The sequence below is a fragment of the Mytilus californianus genome, unplaced genomic scaffold (genome assembly GCF_021869535.1).
Source record: "Mytilus californianus isolate M0D057914Y unplaced genomic scaffold, xbMytCali1.0.p SCAF_5, whole genome shotgun sequence".
Classification (NCBI taxonomy): domain Eukaryota; kingdom Metazoa; phylum Mollusca; class Bivalvia; order Mytilida; family Mytilidae; genus Mytilus; species Mytilus californianus.
This window is the reverse complement of record NW_026262701.1, coordinates 46,988,132-47,005,995: the sequence shown is the minus strand read 5'-3', so window position 1 is coordinate 47,005,995 and position 17,864 is coordinate 46,988,132. Positions and strand designations below refer to the sequence as shown.

At 36.8% G+C, this 17,864-nt stretch overlaps 1 protein-coding gene across 5 annotated transcripts in view; it reads right to left on the bottom strand.

Moving 5' to 3' along the window:
* LOC127702355 (protein unc-93 homolog A-like) overlaps window positions 1–17,864 on the bottom strand; it is a 34,374-nt gene that overhangs the window by 12,345 nt on the left and 4,165 nt on the right. The window contains exons 1-2 of one of the 5 annotated variants that reach the window (XM_052206503.1): window positions 3,740–3,898; window positions 39–614 (exon numbers count right to left, since the gene is read on the bottom strand). In XM_052206503.1, the coding sequence (XP_052062463.1) occupies window positions 39–606 (568 nt within the window). In that variant the 5' untranslated portion in view covers window positions 607–614; window positions 3,740–3,898. Of the gene's footprint in view, window positions 1–38; window positions 750–3,049; window positions 3,260–3,739; window positions 3,899–17,864 lie in introns of those variants that run through there. The other 4 variants (XM_052206502.1, XM_052206504.1, XM_052206500.1 and 1 more) reach the window with 4 other exon arrangements.

Here is a 17,864-nt window from a genome sequence, read left to right as displayed (position 1 = left end):
AATTTGTTTTCTTCGGTCAATAATGCAACTTGACTTACTTGTTTGGCATGTCATAAAAAAGAATCCAAAGAATCTATTCATGACGTCATCTTTCTTTGCACCTGTCAACTTAGCATACCACACAGAAATTTGTGTAAGATATGCACACTTAGCCGCCCATAATGTTCCTCCTCCTAATCCCACGATTATTGAAGCAGGTATAATAGTTCCCCATATGGCATGAAAATTTAATGCCATATAGGCAATATAGCACAACATTGATAGTGTCACAGTCCATTTACATCCAAGGTGCGCGATAACAAAAGATGGGAACAACATGCATGATACTACAAGAGCACCATATACAACGGACAATCCACCTGTTCCAAGTCCTTCGTCTTTGTTTAAAGTACTTTGTAGATTCGACAGGGACTGGAATGACGTAAAAAGAAACATAAATCCAACGCTGACAACAAAGACATTTTTCAGAATCCTCATTCTACCCATTGGCGGTGGTCCAGTGTTTCCAGGAGTTGGCTCAGCGCTGTATGTGGTAGAAGGGTCTATCTGATTACCACCGTTCAGTTGTTCCATCTGCATGTTTTCCTCCTTAGATTGTTCTTCCATATTCAAATCTAAAATGACAAAACTCATCAAAGATACCTGGCTTATATCAAAATCCGAACATACTTTTACCTATAATGGTTTACTTTATAAATTGTAAATTGGATGGAGAGTTGTCTAATTGGCATTCATGCCACATCTTCTTATATCTATTAAAAAGTTTTTCTAGCAAAATAAAGAAAGGTTAAACTTTCCGACAAATGCAAAATCTACCATATTAGATGACAGTATTGATGTCATTATCATGATTATCATGTGAAGAAAATCATTTATATTTTTATGATCTTATAGGTGCTGTAAACGACATTGGTATTTTCTGTGGACAAACATCCTTTTTCATAGATGTATATCCAAACCATATGCATTGACGTTACAATATAATGTTGGGCAGTTGGCATGCTTGGTGTGTCAATGTTGTGTTAGAGGGAAATAGACATTAAAAAAGGTTAGAAACAGGAAATATGGCTATAAACTAGGGTTATTATCATACTTGTAAAGTTATCATGATTAATAAATATTATATCTATATCTGTATCTTTTCGCGATAGAAATGTGTTTTTCGATATGATTGTATACTATAAATTTCACTGTTTGGGAACATAACCTTTTTGCATATATATAAATTCTTACCTTTTGTGTGCTTGATGGTGCAAAATATTTCCAGAAATATCAAAAAGTATAAATGATATAATAATTTACAATACCATCCGAGATATCGATGACCTATTTCTTTTTTTAAAAATACTTTCCCATACTTCCCAAGATCCTTCACTTTCAGAGAAAGGAATATAAAATAAATTATCAAACCGAAAGTTGTAAAATTTATATTATCCGGAACTTTTGGTCCGTCAAATTTTACGAAGTTCGGTTTGAAAATTTATTTGATACTCTCCGAAAGAGAAGGATTCTTGGAAATCACCAACAAGCACACAAAAGGTAAGACTTTGTATATATGCAAATATTTCTACCTGTCAGTGAAGATTTCATGGCAAAATTGGGTCTCAAAGTTGAGAGAAATATTCTCTTTAAAAGTATTACGAAACCTTGGCTTCGGCAATATGACGTCGCAGGAAGGTGTCGCAGCAAAAACAAAATTAAATAGCATATTATGACGTCATAGCTATTTGGACTACCATTTCAACAGAACTTCAAGAAGTATCTCCGTATTTATATAATACATCTCTCACTAGGGTATTTCAAAATGAGATTTCTCTGAAATAAAATTGAGAATGGAAACGCGGAATATGTAAAAGAGACAACAACCGGCCAAAGAGCAGAAAACAGCCGAAGGCCACCAATGGGTCTTAAACACAGCGAGAAAATCCCACACCCGATGGCGGACTTCAGCTGGCCCCTAAACAAAAATGTGTTCTAGTTCAATGAAAATGGACGTCACACTAAACTCCAAAACATATAAATGACCTAACAGGCCAGAGGCTCCTGACTTGGGACTTGGGACTTGGGACAGGCGCAAAAATGTGGCGGGGTTAAACATGTTTTGTGAGATCTCAACCCTCCTCTAATATCTCTAGCCAATGTAGAATAAACAAACACACAGCAATACGCACAGTAAAACTCAAAAGAAGTCCGAGTCTGATGTCAGAATTAGGTAACAAAAGAAACTAAGCAAAATGACAATGATACATAAATTAACAAAGGACTACTAACAGTTACTGACATGCCAGCTCCAGACCTTAATTAAACTAATTGAAAGATTATGTCTTCATCATATGAAAATCAAGCACAATCCCTCCCATTAGGGGTTTAGTATCATATCATCATAAAATATATGAGAAGAACATAACCCGTATCATGCCAACATCTGGTTTTAGAATAAATGTGTTTATTTCCGATGCAAAGACCCTATGAGTGAATCAATATTAATACCAAAATATGATATCTTTAATGACCTGACAACAGTATCGTAACTATATCCCTTCTGAATAAGTCTGAGCTGAATGTCGACATTTTTGTGCTTTGTATAGAATATTACCATAACAGATTGGATATGAAATACCTGAACGTATAAGATGTCTGCATGTTGATTAATATTTACGAATGATGTCCTTGTACCGATGATAAAATTTAGTAAATGTTTTGACTAGTTTGTGATATCGAAAACCGTGGTGTAATAACTTTTCAGTAATACAGAGGTTTCTTTCTTTAAAATCAAATACGTTGTTACATACACGAGCGAATCGAACAAGTTGAGATATATAAACACCATAAGATGGCGACAAGGGAATGTCACCATCTAAAAATGGATAATTAACAATAGGAAATGAACAATCATCTCTCTTATCATAAATTGTGGTATTAAGCTTTCCGTTAAAGATATAGATATCAAGATCCAGGAAAGGACAGTGTTCATTGGTGCTTCGCATCACAGTGCGGAGCTATTAGTTTCAGTCGATATACACGCCATGTTGAAATAATTACTAATCACATATAGATTCTGATTGGTTGCTTTATGATGCGGCTGAGATACAGCAACAGCTATTGGTTTAAATGAGATAAAGAATTACAGACTTTTCTGGTCTCAGGTTAAGACATCAAATGCCGGAAAATTAACTATGTGTATTTCAGTTCCGATCAACTGTCATTAATTCATGTTCGTTTTATTATGCATATATTGCATACTGTAAATATCAATTATTAATACGTGTTTATTTACTTTGTTAATCTGCAATATGCACGATTTTTTTTGCTAAACAATGTTCCTATACAATGTTTACAAAAATGCATTATCTGTATTTTATAACTTCTGCCAATCTAGGCACACCTCCAGAGAGGAACACCTTCAGAATACTAATTTAACAACCACATGTACACATATTACCTTAAATAAGAATAGAGCGAAGCAGTCCACAGATTTTTAGAAAGCTCAAACTTATTAGTATTAGCTTTATCCAAAATATATTAGCTACTATTTACATATATCGTTCACTACTCTGCTAAACTTGAATGAATTTATGTGCAAAGTCTTTAATCTAGCATATTGATTCCAACACGTTAAAAGAGAATTGAGAATTCGTGAACCGGCACATATTTCAGTGATTGTTTTATGTGGGGCGTGTAAAATCTTTCAATGATTGTAGTTTCACACAAGAAGTAAATTAATAGATAGGTTACTTACTAGATAGTTGAATATGAAAAACTTGAAAATTTGAGAGTGTCAATAAATGTTTAACTTAACTCTAACGCTCAGGAACAGCAATCAATTCTTTTATAAATACACAAACAATATCTCTTGAGACAATAATCCAAACTTCAGGTCAGCCCAATAACCGCTCTATCCTAATGACTCAAGGGATGCTATAACGTACCAAATAACATTCATCTGTCTAATTAGATAAGTAAACGGATCTTTATGCAAAAATGCAAAATAAAACATCTATTAGTTTATTTGTGAGAATACAATCGCGAGATTACAATTATCATTATTCCATTAAACGGACATAATTATGTACATAAGAAGTGACGTAAAGATATTGTTTATACGTAATGCAAATCTAGTTGTCTTTCTTTTCACAGATAATGGATTAAATTAAAACTGTTATGTATAGAAAACGTATAACAAAACGAATGAAAGAATACAAGATTTCTCATAACTTGTTATTTCTTTTAAAATACACGAGAATGCAAAACATAAGGAATAGATTACGAAAAGGATATTTATAACACAGTATTCACTCTTCCTACAGTCCTCTCTTAAAATCCCACGAGCCTTAAGCACGTTCTTTGAATTTGATTGTAAATGTACGATAACCCTGTAGTACAACATCCGATGGTCACGATTCATTTGCAGTGTGAAAATTATATCACTTCTGGCGGCTATATTATCAGCTTCGCACAATCTTCGTAAATATCATGAATATTTTGTTTTCATTTAACATTTCAGCCCCCTTTCAAATCGTTTTGCAATTTCAGCACGGTTATAAGGACGACTGAAATCGACACTGCACAAGTTTCACGGTTACTATTACGAAGTGGTGGACCGATACGATGCGTCTGTGTCAAATCTCACAAGAGAGTCATATCTGATAGTGTTTTATCTTTAACTTCCAATAGTCCAGTCAATTTAAAGGTAAAAATACTTAAACCTCAAAGAAATAGCCACATATTTAATTTATGTGCTTTTAGCATTGTGTATGTATACTTTGTGCTTATAAAAAGTCTTCTTTTGTATGGGTAAAAATGGTGAAATGTATGACCCCTGTCTTCATTTTCGGCTAATTTCAAAAATAAGATTGTTTTAAGTTTAGACAATTGTAATAAAGATTAAAAAGCATACAGTCTTACAAAGTTCAAGTTATAGTTTATAACATATGCAAAACAATTCTAAAAAACGTGTAATAGGATAACAAAAAATGATAAACTGTGAGAAAAAGATACAAAAATCTTACTTTATCCTATAAAATATATTGTCACAACATTTGTTTTTCAAGTATTTAACGTTTTATCAATTCATTTTATTAATCTAAAAACATGAAAAAGGATTCCATTTCTATTCATCAAATAATGAAACAAATAGGTTTGGGAGCTTTAAAATAAATTTTTGTAGCAAAATATAAAGAAGAACAAATGGGTGATTTATCATATGCAAATTTTTCAATGAATGTATGTTTGTGTTGTTACCATAGTATATGGTTATGGTAAGCATTTTTTTCTTTTAAAAAGGAAACATAGAGGAAAATTCTGTAATTTGATTAATTTCTTTTAAGTCAGAACAATTTCAATTCACAGTTATAGTTCATAAGATATCAAATTTCAAATTCTCGTTTGATCTGTTGAAGCTAAATCTCATCATTTAGATCCGCATCTGTTACAGAAGGTGAGTTTGAACAGTTTACTCGTCGACATTCTCCACAACTAATTGAACAGTCCATGTTTTGAGACATGTGCGACGTTTTGAGTCACAATTTTGCTTACAATTACATCTAATGTTATTTAGAAGTACTTCTGGTGCTGATGGTACAACTGATTTTGTTGGAAGAAGTTTATAATTACTTATAAACCATCTATATTCCTGAGCATTTAAATCTTAACTTTTGTTAAGCCATGTCTGGCTTTGCATATTAACCCCTAAGCTGTGAAATATTGCTGCATCTGATGTTGGAGGTAGTGTTTGCCCCTGTAAACATGCTGTTCCTGTTGAAACTTTGTTCAAACACTTTCTAAATCGAAGGATATCTAGTCCTTTGTATGGCAGTCCTCCAAATGAACAAACAAGAGCTTCCTCGCCAGCTTTTATGACTTCCTCACTGCTTTTATTCTCGCTCATGAAAACTACTGCTTACTCCTTGAAATGATCATTGTTCATGATCATCACATTCAGCATATTCCCTTACCGATTCCACATCCTAAAATTGCATGTATAAATAGTAGAAAATTACATGTCTCTTCGCCTAAGGCTTTTTTTGTCATTTTAACATCACATTCTAAATTTCTTTGCTGTCTTCTTTTGGATATCAGACTTGAAATAAATATTTCGGGCTCTCATATCTGCATGGTTTCAAAGGAGAACAAAAAGATCTGTATCTTCCCCAACCAAAACAACATCTTGGCCACCATTAGCTGCACATGCAATAGCAGGTTGGATTATTAGTGAATCGGCATCACTAGAAGCATGAAATGTATTGCATCTTTTTTTTCACTAAGCTTGCTACTTAGAAGAATGATGAACTGTTGTTTGTTTTCTATGTTTGATAGAAATATTTCCTGCTTTGTTTTGCATAGCATAAGCTCTGTAAAGTTTACTTTTTGGAAGACTGCACCTTTCGTACGTCGTAAATGGGTAATATCTTTTGCTGAGGGACCATCTAAATACCCCTCAAATACAACGACAGGGTTCTTGAAAGTAAAATCTATGATATTCTTAATAGATTCTATTATCGTCATGCCGATTTCTTTTGCCTCGTCCACATTAACATTTGATTCAGCATTGACACTAGTTTCAATATTTCGTAGAGACTCGTAAAGGACAGATTCATTAGGGTGTCCTTTTTTCTTGAATAAATAAAGGCAACAGTAGTATACCGCTGTTCAATAGTCATAATTCGATAAAGCAAAAACAAATCCGGGTAACAAACTAAAACCGAGGGAAACACATCAACTATATAAGAGGAAAAAACCGGAACAACAGAAACACTGAACTGCAAGAAAAGCAAACGCCAACATATATAGAAACGGACTGTAGATAACAACTGCCATATTCCTGACTTGGTACAGGACATTTCAAGAATAAATGGTGGGTTGAACCTGGTTTTATGGCTAGCCAAACCTCCCACTTATATGGCAATGTTAAAAATAAGACATTTCTTTGTTGATCACTGGTATAAAAACCAAAACCAGAAAGGTTCTGCATTACAGTGTAGACATCTGCACATGACGGCATAAAAGGAAGCCATTGTGCTCTTTGAGTTTCTGACATACCAAGGCCCCTAATTAATCCACCAGATATCTTTACACTTCTCATTTACACGTGTTCTATGACATTTCAGTTTTATAACGGTCACTTCTCCTGGGGACCTGCTATCCTTCCAAAAAGATTCTATACATATCTTGATAGTCTTGTTAAAGAGTTTGCATTATAGAAATGTAAACATAAGTGTAGCATACACATTATGACTAGCTGCATCAAAATATGGTAACATGTCTTGTAGAGTCTGTAAATGTTCCCAATTTCCAGTCCTCTCAGCTTTCATAAATCTTTAGAGAATATTCACCGTATTTCGGAAAACCTCATCCATAGTGAAGCCGAGCGAGATACTTCTAGTGCCTTTCTTTTACTTGCAATGCTTGCATCAAGGACGCAACTCTGACACATTTTGTCAACAGAAATATATACATTTATCAACTGATTGAACAGATTAAGAGCCCCAGATAAGATATCTCGAGATGAATTTGAAACAGGTTCATGTTTTTCTGTTGATGCTTCTGCTATTTGACTTGATTCGAAACTTTGATTCCTATCTTGAAGATGTTCTTCATTTGTCAAATACTGTCCATCATCCGGTAGAGGAATATCAAATGTCATTGAAACGAATAAAGCATTCAATTCAGTGTCTACCAGCAGATGTCCCCTTACTGCACTAGCTAACGCTTTTCCTGTCATCTAACAGCATTTGCTAAAACTTCATTTAGACCAGATTCACTCATCAACTGACCAATATTACCATGAAAATTCATTTCATAATCAAATTCACCTAGTCGAAGAAAAATAGATTGGAATTCACTTGTTGTTGATTCGTTGGTAATTATTGTTAATGCTTTCCAGTAAAGAGGTTGATCAAATTTTACTATTGCCTTTACTCCGTAACTTTTTGCTTGATTGCAAATGAATTTAAGAGTTCAATAATACACGAAAGATCACTTGGATTCATGTCCATCATTGGAAGAAATGTACATGCTGACTGTCCTAGATATTCTTTTTTCTGTACCATTTGCATGAAACCTGACCAACCATGAATATGTGACATCATTACAGGCCACACTACCTTAAATAAAAGATCAAGTTTCCATGTTTATTCCAACTTTTAAAGATTATTCAGCTCTGCAAATGTCATTGTTGACATCTTATTTGTTAGTGGTGGTTTATAGTTATCAATGCTGATTGTACATAAAGGCTTCAGATAATAAAGGCTTCGCTAGTTGCAGTAATTCTTGGTATTGAAATACTTTGTTTTCTATTCCATGAATGTGTTGTACCAATCAAGAGTTCTTATATTATGATCAACATTATCTGCTATAAATTGAACAGAATTTCGCTCGCTATAACCATTGATGTCAATACCTTGGGCTGCTGCTGCACTTAAATCACTGTACCTCTGAATATGACGAGCAAAAGCCAAGCAGTTCAAAACAACAATTAAGAAATTAGAGACAATAAAATGCTCCGCAGGGCGCAGCTTGATACGACCGCAGAGGTCGAACCCTGAACAGTTGGGGCAAGTATGGACACAACATTCAAGCTTGATACAGCTTTGCATTTGGATTGTGATTAAATATTTGACACAGCATAGGTTTCTGACACAGAATGAATGTGGTCTAAGAACTTAAAAATTTTAAATTGGACATTCACCTATTATGGTCAAATATCCAAAATCTAAATACATGGTTAGATTCAGCATATCAAAGAACCCCAAGAATTCAATTTTTGATGAAATCAAACAAAAGTAAAATTTTGGACCCTTTTGACCTCAATGTGGACAAAGTTGATAACGGGGCCCATAAATCAAAAATCTAAATACATGGTTAGATTCAGCATATCAAAGAACCCCATATATTCAATTTTTGTTGAAATCAAACAAAGTTTAATTTTGGACCCCGATTTGGACCAACTTGAAAACTGGGCTCATAATCAAAAATCTAAATGTTTAGATTCAGCATATCAAAGAACCCTAAGAATTCAATTTTTGTTAAAATCAAACTAAGTTTAGTTTTGGACCCTTTGGACCTTAATGTAGACCAATTTGAAAACGGAACCAAAAATTAAGAATCTAAATACACGGTTAGATTCGGCATATCAAAGAACCCCAAAATTCAATTTTTGATGAAATCAAACAAAGTTTAATTTTTGACCCTTTGGACCTCAATGTGGACCAATTTAAAAACGGGGCCCAAAATCCAAAAACTAAATACACGGTTAGATTCAGCATATTAAAGAACCCTAAGAATTCAAGAATAAAACCCCATTGAAATTGGTCAAGAAATAAGCAATTTATACGAAGTATCTTCTTTTGCACAATACTGTGCAATTAAATATTTCTTGCTATTGCGTAATACTGTACAATTGACAATTTCTTGCTATTGCGCAATATTGTGCTATTGGATATTTCTTACTATTGCGCAATACTGTGCAATTGAAGATTTCTTGCTATTGCGCAATACTGTGCAATTGAAGATTTCTTGCTATTGTGCAATACTGTGCAATTGAAAATTTCTTGCTATTGCACAATACTTATTATATAATAATTTACACATCCTGTTTGGTGTGTATCTCCTACCATATCATTATTATTTGCTTTTAAATATAAATCAGAAATAACCTACTAAAAATGGAAAATTTTAAAAGAAAAAAAAAAGGAAAAAAAGAAAAAAAAAGGAAAAAAAAAAATCCCCCCCCCAATTTTTTGAACCCCCTTACGATTCATCACCCCCAAACTCAATCCCAGCCTTCCCTTTAAGGTATGGTACCTTGCAGTACAATTTCAGAGAGATCCATACACTTGAACACAAGTTATTGTCTAGAAACTAGAAAAATGTGTTTTTTGGACCCTTTTTGGCCCCAAATTCCTAAAATATTGAGGCAATTACCCCCATCATCAATCCCAGCCTTCCCTTTGTGGTATGGTACCTTGCAGTACAATTTCAGAGAGATCCATACACTTACACACAAGTTATTGTCCTGAAACTAGAAAAATGCTTGTTTTTTGCCCCTTTTTGGCCCCTAATTCCTAAAATATTGAGGCAATTACCCCCATCATCAATTCCAGCCTTCCCTTTGTGGTATGGTACCTTGCAGTACAATTTCAGAGAGATCCATACACTTGAACACAAGTTATTGTCTGGAAACTAGAAAAATGCTTATTTTTGGCCCCTTTTTGGCCCCCAATTCCTAAACGTTTCGGCAGTTACCCCCAAACTCAATTCCAGCTTTCCCTTTGTGATATGGAACCTTGTAGTACAATTTCAGAAAGATCCATACACTTACACACAAGTTATTGTCATTAAACTAGAAAAATGCTTGTTTTTTGCCCCTTTTTTGCCCCCTAATTCCTAAAATTTGAGGCAATTACCCCCAAAATCAATCCCAGCATTCCTTTTGTGATATGGAACCTTGTGGTACAATGTCAGAGAGATCCATACACTAACACACAAGTTATGTCTGGAAGTTGCTTATTTTTGGCCCCTAATTCCTTTACTCTTGGTACCATAACCCCCAAAATCAATCCCAACCTTCCTTTTGTGGTATTGAACCTTGTGGTAAAATTTCATAGAGATCCATTCACTTAAACTAAAGTTAGAGTGCGAAAACCAATGTGTCTTCGGACGACGTCGGACGACGACGACGACGACGACGACGACGACGACGCCAACGTCATACCAATATACGACCACAAAAATTTTTTTGCGGTCGTATAAAATTATGGTGCATTTGTATTCCAGGACTAATCTGCACTGGACACATATTAACGCGAGGCCTTGCTGCTTAAAAAGTGCTTGACCAACTGCAGATATCTTAAAATTTACATCTTTCTCGCTCAATGTTGCTTTGAGAAAAAGTCTCAAACTTTCTGGAATGTACGACAAGTTACACTCTGCTAAATAAACATCAGATGAAGATGCATAAAACAGTTCAGAAGATTCTATTGACTGGATATCACTCTTAATAAGTCTGGCTGCAGTTGAGATGATGGTTTTTTTTTCAGCTTCTGTGTCTTGTTCAGTTGGAGTTGCAGAATTTTTTTTAGCTGTGCTTCCAAATGTGACAACATTAGTTTTTTCCATTTAACTCAGTATCACAATAGTCAACCAAAATTTTCCTTTAATTTATTTGTCATGTGGACACTACTACATGTTCCATTGCCACATATATCAGACATTTTAGAAACAAGATCAGAAACAATAATTTGCTCATTATCATTTTCTTGTTAATATTTTGCAACTTCAAGAAAATATTCATCAAATGCATTAGGTCGTCCGCGAATGGCATATTTCCGTTTTTTGCTGGCGGTGAAATTGCCTGTGGGACATGTGTGTTTGTCCTGAAATTGACATTGCATGTCTGGTGGTAAATGACATCAGCAGCATGCAAATCACGAGCAAGTTCACACCTTCCATTAATCTGTGTAGCCCATTTATCACCCTATCCATTACACATGGTCTCAACGGTTGTTTGAAAGTCTTCTGTTCTGACTTAAACATAATTAGACCTTTTTTCTCCTAAAAAATCTTAGCTTCTTGTCCACAGAAAAGACAGTGGTCTGCAAATCTGAATAATGCTTGAATTCGTTAATTTTGTGGACCTGTGCTGTTTTCTATGTCTGTCTTCTTTTTACCACTGTCAATGGCTTTTAAATTGCAGTACACTCTCCTGCATTCCTGATAAAATATTGTCTTGGTTGTACCAAAATGGTTACACCATGTTCTCTGCTTGCTTTATTTATTCTACTGCTGCCTTTATCCCGAAGTAAGACGGTCGGTTTGTCATTGTCTAAGTTATCATTGCATATTATGCATCTGCCCATCACTGGAAATTACGATCTGAAAAATTGTATCTAACATTATTTGAGCAAACAATCATTATCATGCAAAAACGCTAAACTAGAATTCTAGCATATGCAGGTTAATATAGGTTCCAAAAATAGGATGCTAGGACTTTCAGGTAAATATAAGTAAAATATTAGCATGCTATCATCTACAAGTATATATACTGTAGGTATACTTAACGTTTTAACTATATTAATAAGGTATTTGTATAACTAATCTTAAAATATTGGATATGTTTCTTTTAAAATGTTTAAAAATATAACATAAAATTAACTTAGCTGAATATGAGTTTCTTGTTAATCCATCTTTACTGTCGTTGTCATGCGTCAGGTAAGGAGGAAATTCATGCTTCCATGCCGCCAATTTTGCCGACGTAAAAATGTTACGATGAAAAAAAAAACATTATTAAATATATGTAATGAATATTATATTTTGGTATTCTCCTTTTTTTTTAAAGATTTTATATGTATTTGTATGTATTTACAGTTATAGCAATAGTGTTATCATTTACTTTGCCCTTTTAACGTGGGGTTAACAAGTTTCATCATTCATATATAAGTTTGTCAGTTATAATTAGTCAGCCCACTGTTTTTAAAGGTTGTTCTTTGTTTCATAAATGTAATTTAACTATCAATGACAGACATTTCCTGTTTTGTTGACCTAGTTTGCAGAGCCCTACCAGGTGCCCTACCAGCCCTACCACTGGAGCTGTAGTGCCCTACCAGGTGCCCTACTAGCCCTACCAGTTTATGTGTCACTTTTTCATTGGTTAAGGGAGTTAAGTGTTTTATGATTATTCAGGTTAATTGGGGGAGTATAAATAGGGGGGTTAGGCATTATTTTAGTCAGTAAGAAGTCAAGAGTTTTGTAGTCTGTAGGGTGAATTTATTGTAATACCGTCCGTTTACTATGCATTGTTAAATTGCGTATATTCCACATGTCTTTTTAATACAAGTTGAACTTATCAGTGACTTCGAGTATCTTTTAGTTATACACTACTCAAGGATCCACTTATAATTTATGTGACCAGGAACATTCGCAGTATAACGCTACCTGATTCATGAAACTTAACAATACTTGGAAGATCAACCTGAGAGAAAGCGGAGTACCACAGGAGTATTAGGAAATTGCCATCACTTTCATTCGTCGTCGTCAGGTTCAGGCATTTCTAGTTCCCCCAGTTACTCGACCGTCCTCTCTTTTTCGTCACATTGGTGGCAGCGGTGGGATTTTTATTGAGTGACTTTGATAACTTTAATGACATTCAGTTGTGATATTTTTCTCTTGGATTTATTGTTATGGAAACTCCAAGGATTATACGTAGGTCATCTACTCGGGCTCCAAGGTCCGTTGAGGTAAGACAAGATAACTGTAGATCTAGATTATTTTCACCTGCAGACTCGGGAGTTGAGGTTTCACCATTCCCCATGACTCCTCTGGATGCACACTCTGGGAAGAAGGCAGGCGACCCGATTATTCGGAAGTTTATGCATTCATCACCCAGGAGCTACCAGAGTACGGAAGTTGTTGGTGCGGTCAATGGTTTGGAGACCAAATGTAGTTGGGGTTGGTTTTGGTCCGTATGGATTTGCCTTCTTGTTGTATGCAGTGGCTGTGTAGTTTTTGTGTGGGTGTATTTTCCGGAGAATAAGGTTGTCCGACGGTCCCAGGAATATGTAATGACTGGTCTTTTTATGATTATTGGGCTCCTTGTTTCGACGGTAGGCATCAAGATTTTTTGGCGCTCTTGTAAAAACGGTGAACGCCATATGTCCGACTTGATGTATGCTGAGGATGGTATTTTCCCTGATTTAAATGGGGATCAATGCGTTAGTGAAAACCGTGATCAACCATGCGACAGAGAAGATTGTACTATTGGTGCCTCGATTCCTTTATTTAGGCAGTCGAAGCCCTCACAATGTGCAGATGGAGCTGAAATGGTGGTGAATGCGAACGATGTGGCAGAGCGTGAGCGGTGTGTTCCTTCGCTGGTGTCACACCGGGATGTTTCGGCTCCATCTTATATGGCAGCTAGTATCCCACGTTCCGGATCATCATATCAACCAGAATACCCTGTTCGTAGAACATTCTCTGGAGTCAACGAAGACGTCTGGAATGAATTTCTGCAGTATTTCGAGAACATCGCCGAGCTCAATTCTTGGGATCCTGAAAAATCAGGACGGGTACTTCTCAGCACTCTTAGAGGACAAGCCGAAACTATTGCATACGGGTTGCCATTGGTACTTCAGCGAGATTATACGAGGTTGAGGCAAAAGATGGAGGAAAGGTTTGGCCATACAGCCATGAAGGAGAAGTATATAGCCGAAGCTAAGATGAGGAGAAGGCGGAATAAAGAGTCCTTGCGAGATTTTGGACAGGCGCTTGAAGATCTATGCAGGAGAGCTTACCCGGGGAATCCTGATATAGTTGAAGAAAATGCTGTGAAAGCTTTTCTGGACAAGTTTGGTCAGTCTGAGGACTTTCGCCTGGCCGTTAAAAGGACAAGGCCTAAAAATTTGCAAGAAGCAGTTATAAATGCAATGCAAGAGGAATGTCTAAGAGTAGGAGAAAAGGATTTAGTTAAAGATAAGCCTGTTAATAGGCCTATATATGAAGTGAGACATAGAGATAATATGATGATAGATGCCAGTGAACCTCCAAGGGCGGGTTCTACTGAGCAAACAAATGATTATGAATATAATAGAGGTGTCAGCCGAGGAAGATATCATTGGAATAATACTGGTAGGGGGTCCCGAGGGAAACCCTTTAATCGAGGCTTTATGAGAGGTAGGGGAGGTGCCCCACAGTTTGGTAGAAGCCAAACAGACAATGGAGGCGGAAAACAAGAGCCGGCACCATTGTCCGTTGGAGCCGAGCCGAGTCCGTTAAACTAGATGTGACAGATACTGAGGGCCAAATATCGGTAACCCAAAGGAGGCCTAATAAAGAAGTTGATGTAAAAGTAAAGAAAAGATGGAGGAAGAGGAGAAAGGTGAAGTTTAAAGAAGATTCGGAGGTTATTGTAAAAGAAACGAGTAGCAGTGACGGTCATGCAGTTGAGACGTCGAGGGAAACTGGAACTCCTATTGATAGTCCTACCCCAAAAGTTAAAGTAAGAGGAATTGCTAATATGGTTGTGAAAGGACAGATCGAGGGCACGACAGTCGAATGGAAAATAGATACTGGTGCCATGAGTACTTTCATTACCAATGAAACGTTTGACTTAATATTGGACAAACCCATGTTAAGCCCAGTTGATAGTCATTTTGTAGCTGCTAATGGACAACTACTGAGGTGTCTTGGTAAAGCGGAGATGATGATAACGTTTGGGGAGAATGTTTTCGAACATGAGGTTATTGTTGGAGGAGTGAGAAACAACTTAATAGGAGAGGATTTCATCTCGACTCATCGTTGTACCTGGGATCATGACGAGTCCAATTTTGTTATTAAAGGTAAGAGAATACCTTTGGAAGGGTCGAAAGAGGCAAGGTCTAGGAGAGTTATAGCATTGGAGACTGTTATGGTACCGCCGAGACATGAAGCTGTAATCAAGTCGGGATTAACGAACAAGGCTGCTAAATATCGTAGTGCATCCAGTTCCTTGGGTATCTTGACGCCCGATCGCCCTTTTCTGGAGCGGCTTGGTCTGGCGTTGGCAAAAACTTTAGTTGATTCAGCGGATGGAGTGGTTTATACCCGAGTGTATAACCCTGGTTCTTCAGATGTTATTGTATATAGGCATACACACCTGGCATTTTTTACGCCCGTGTGTCGAGTCGGGCCGGTTATAGATATGAATGAAATGTCGAACATTTGTGAGGTTGAAGTGGATGCTTCAAGGAGCACAGGCAATATACCTGAGCACCTGCGTCCAATGTTTGAGATTGGTTGTAGGAATTTAGATGAAAAACAAGTGGAATTGTTTAAGAATTTTCTAGGTGCCAATCAGGAATGTTTTGCCCAACCGGGTGAGGTTGGTCGGACCAATATGGGCACTTACAAAATAAAACTTAGAGACGATAAGCCCATTAGAGAACCACCTAGGAGGATCCCCATGTACAAGAGGCAGGCATTGGAGGATGAAGTAAAGACGTTAGAACAGAAAGGTCTTATTGAAAAATCCGAAAGCCCGTGGTCATCACAAGTTGTGATGGTACAGAAGAAAGATGGGTGTTGGCGGATGTGCGTAGATTACCGAAAACTGAATGAAAAGACCATAAAGGACGCCTATCCCCTAACACGGATAGACGAAAATTTAGATACTCTAGGAGGGGCTGAGTGGTTTTCCTCGCTGGATCTAGACATGGCCTACCATCAAGTGCCAATGGTAGAGGAAGATAAACAGAAGACTACCTTTGCTACCCCTAGAGGAGGGCTGTACCAGTTTACGACTATGCCGTTTGGTCTCTGTAATGCGGCTAGTACTTTTGAAAGAATTATAGAAAATACCTTGTATAAGTTACAATGGCGAGTTGCCGTATTATATCTCGATGATATAGTAGTATTTGGCCAATCGTTCCAAGAACACCTTTCCAATCATCAGAAAGTTTTTGGTCGACTAACAGAAGCAGGTCTGAAGTTAAAGCCGACGAAGTGTCACATGTTGCAAAAAGAAATATCCTTTTTGGGGCATATTGTATCCACTGAAGGGGTTAAGACAGACCCAGCTAAAGTAGTTGCAGTTAAGAATATGAAACGACCTGCGACAGTGACACAAGTTCGTAGTTTCCTTTGTTTAGCTTCCTACTATAGGAAATATGTGAAGGACTTTTCGAAAATTGCGAAGCCTCTGTTTGACCTTACAAAGAAAAACCAGAAATTTGCTTGGAACAAAGATGCAGAAGCTGCTTTCCTAGCACTGAAAAGTAGGTTAATTTCGGCACCTATATTGGGATTTCCGCAGGCTGACGGGTCCGATTTTATACTGGATACTGACGCCAGCGCCTATGCCATTGGAGCCGTTTTATCCCAAATTCAGGACGGGAAAGAGAGAGTAATTGCGTACGGTAGTAGGTGCTTGGATAAGTCGGAACGCAACTATTGCGTGACAAGGAGGGAAATGCTCGCTGTTGTTTATTTTACCAAGTATTTTAAACATTATCTTTTAGGACGTCCGTTCCGTATAAGAACCGATTATGGGTCCCTGACGTGGCTTCAGAATTTTCGGGAGCCCGATCGGCAGATACATCGGTGGATTCAGCAACTGAGCCAGTTTCACATGAAAATTGAGCACAGGCCAGGAGTGCGCCATGGGAACGCAGATGCGATGTCGCGGCTAGTAACTGATAATGGAGAATTTTGTAAACAATGTGAGATGCCTTGGGGTTATGGCTACGAGGGTCCGATCGAAACAGAAATTAAATATATGAAAGAGGGCGATAAGAAAAGCATAGACGTAGTTTCTGAAAACTCAGATAGTCATGACGATCACACGAGACCAAGCTTTGACCGTGTAGGAAATAACAATACAGATGTAGTAGTCGATCCTGATTCAGGAGAATCTCCTTTAGTTAGGAGGGGACGAAAGAGCAACAGACCAAAAATCGCCGAGCAAAAGCCGATGCCAAATATAGATCTGAGTTTAGAGGCAGTAAGAGCCCGATAAGAAGCTGATGTTATTTTAGGGAAAATTTTGAACTTTAAGTTAGATAAAATCGAGAAGCCCACCTGGGAAGAAATTTGCGGTTATGGTTTGAATTTAAAATTTTGGTTAGCCAAATGGGAGCTTTTGGAAATTAGAAATAATGTATTGTGTTTGAAATGGGTTGAAATGGCCAAACAGGCCCGATGGAAGATTTGCGTGCCCGAGTCGTTAGTAGATCCTATTCTCTGGTATTTACACGATGCTCGAACGGGTGCACTTTTAGGAATAAAGAAAACTTACGAAAAGGCGAAGCTATCTCCCTTCTAAGGGCGAGATATGCAGGGATCCATTAAGTTATATATACAGCAGAGCTGAATTATGCGGAGATCGCAATAGCCCGATG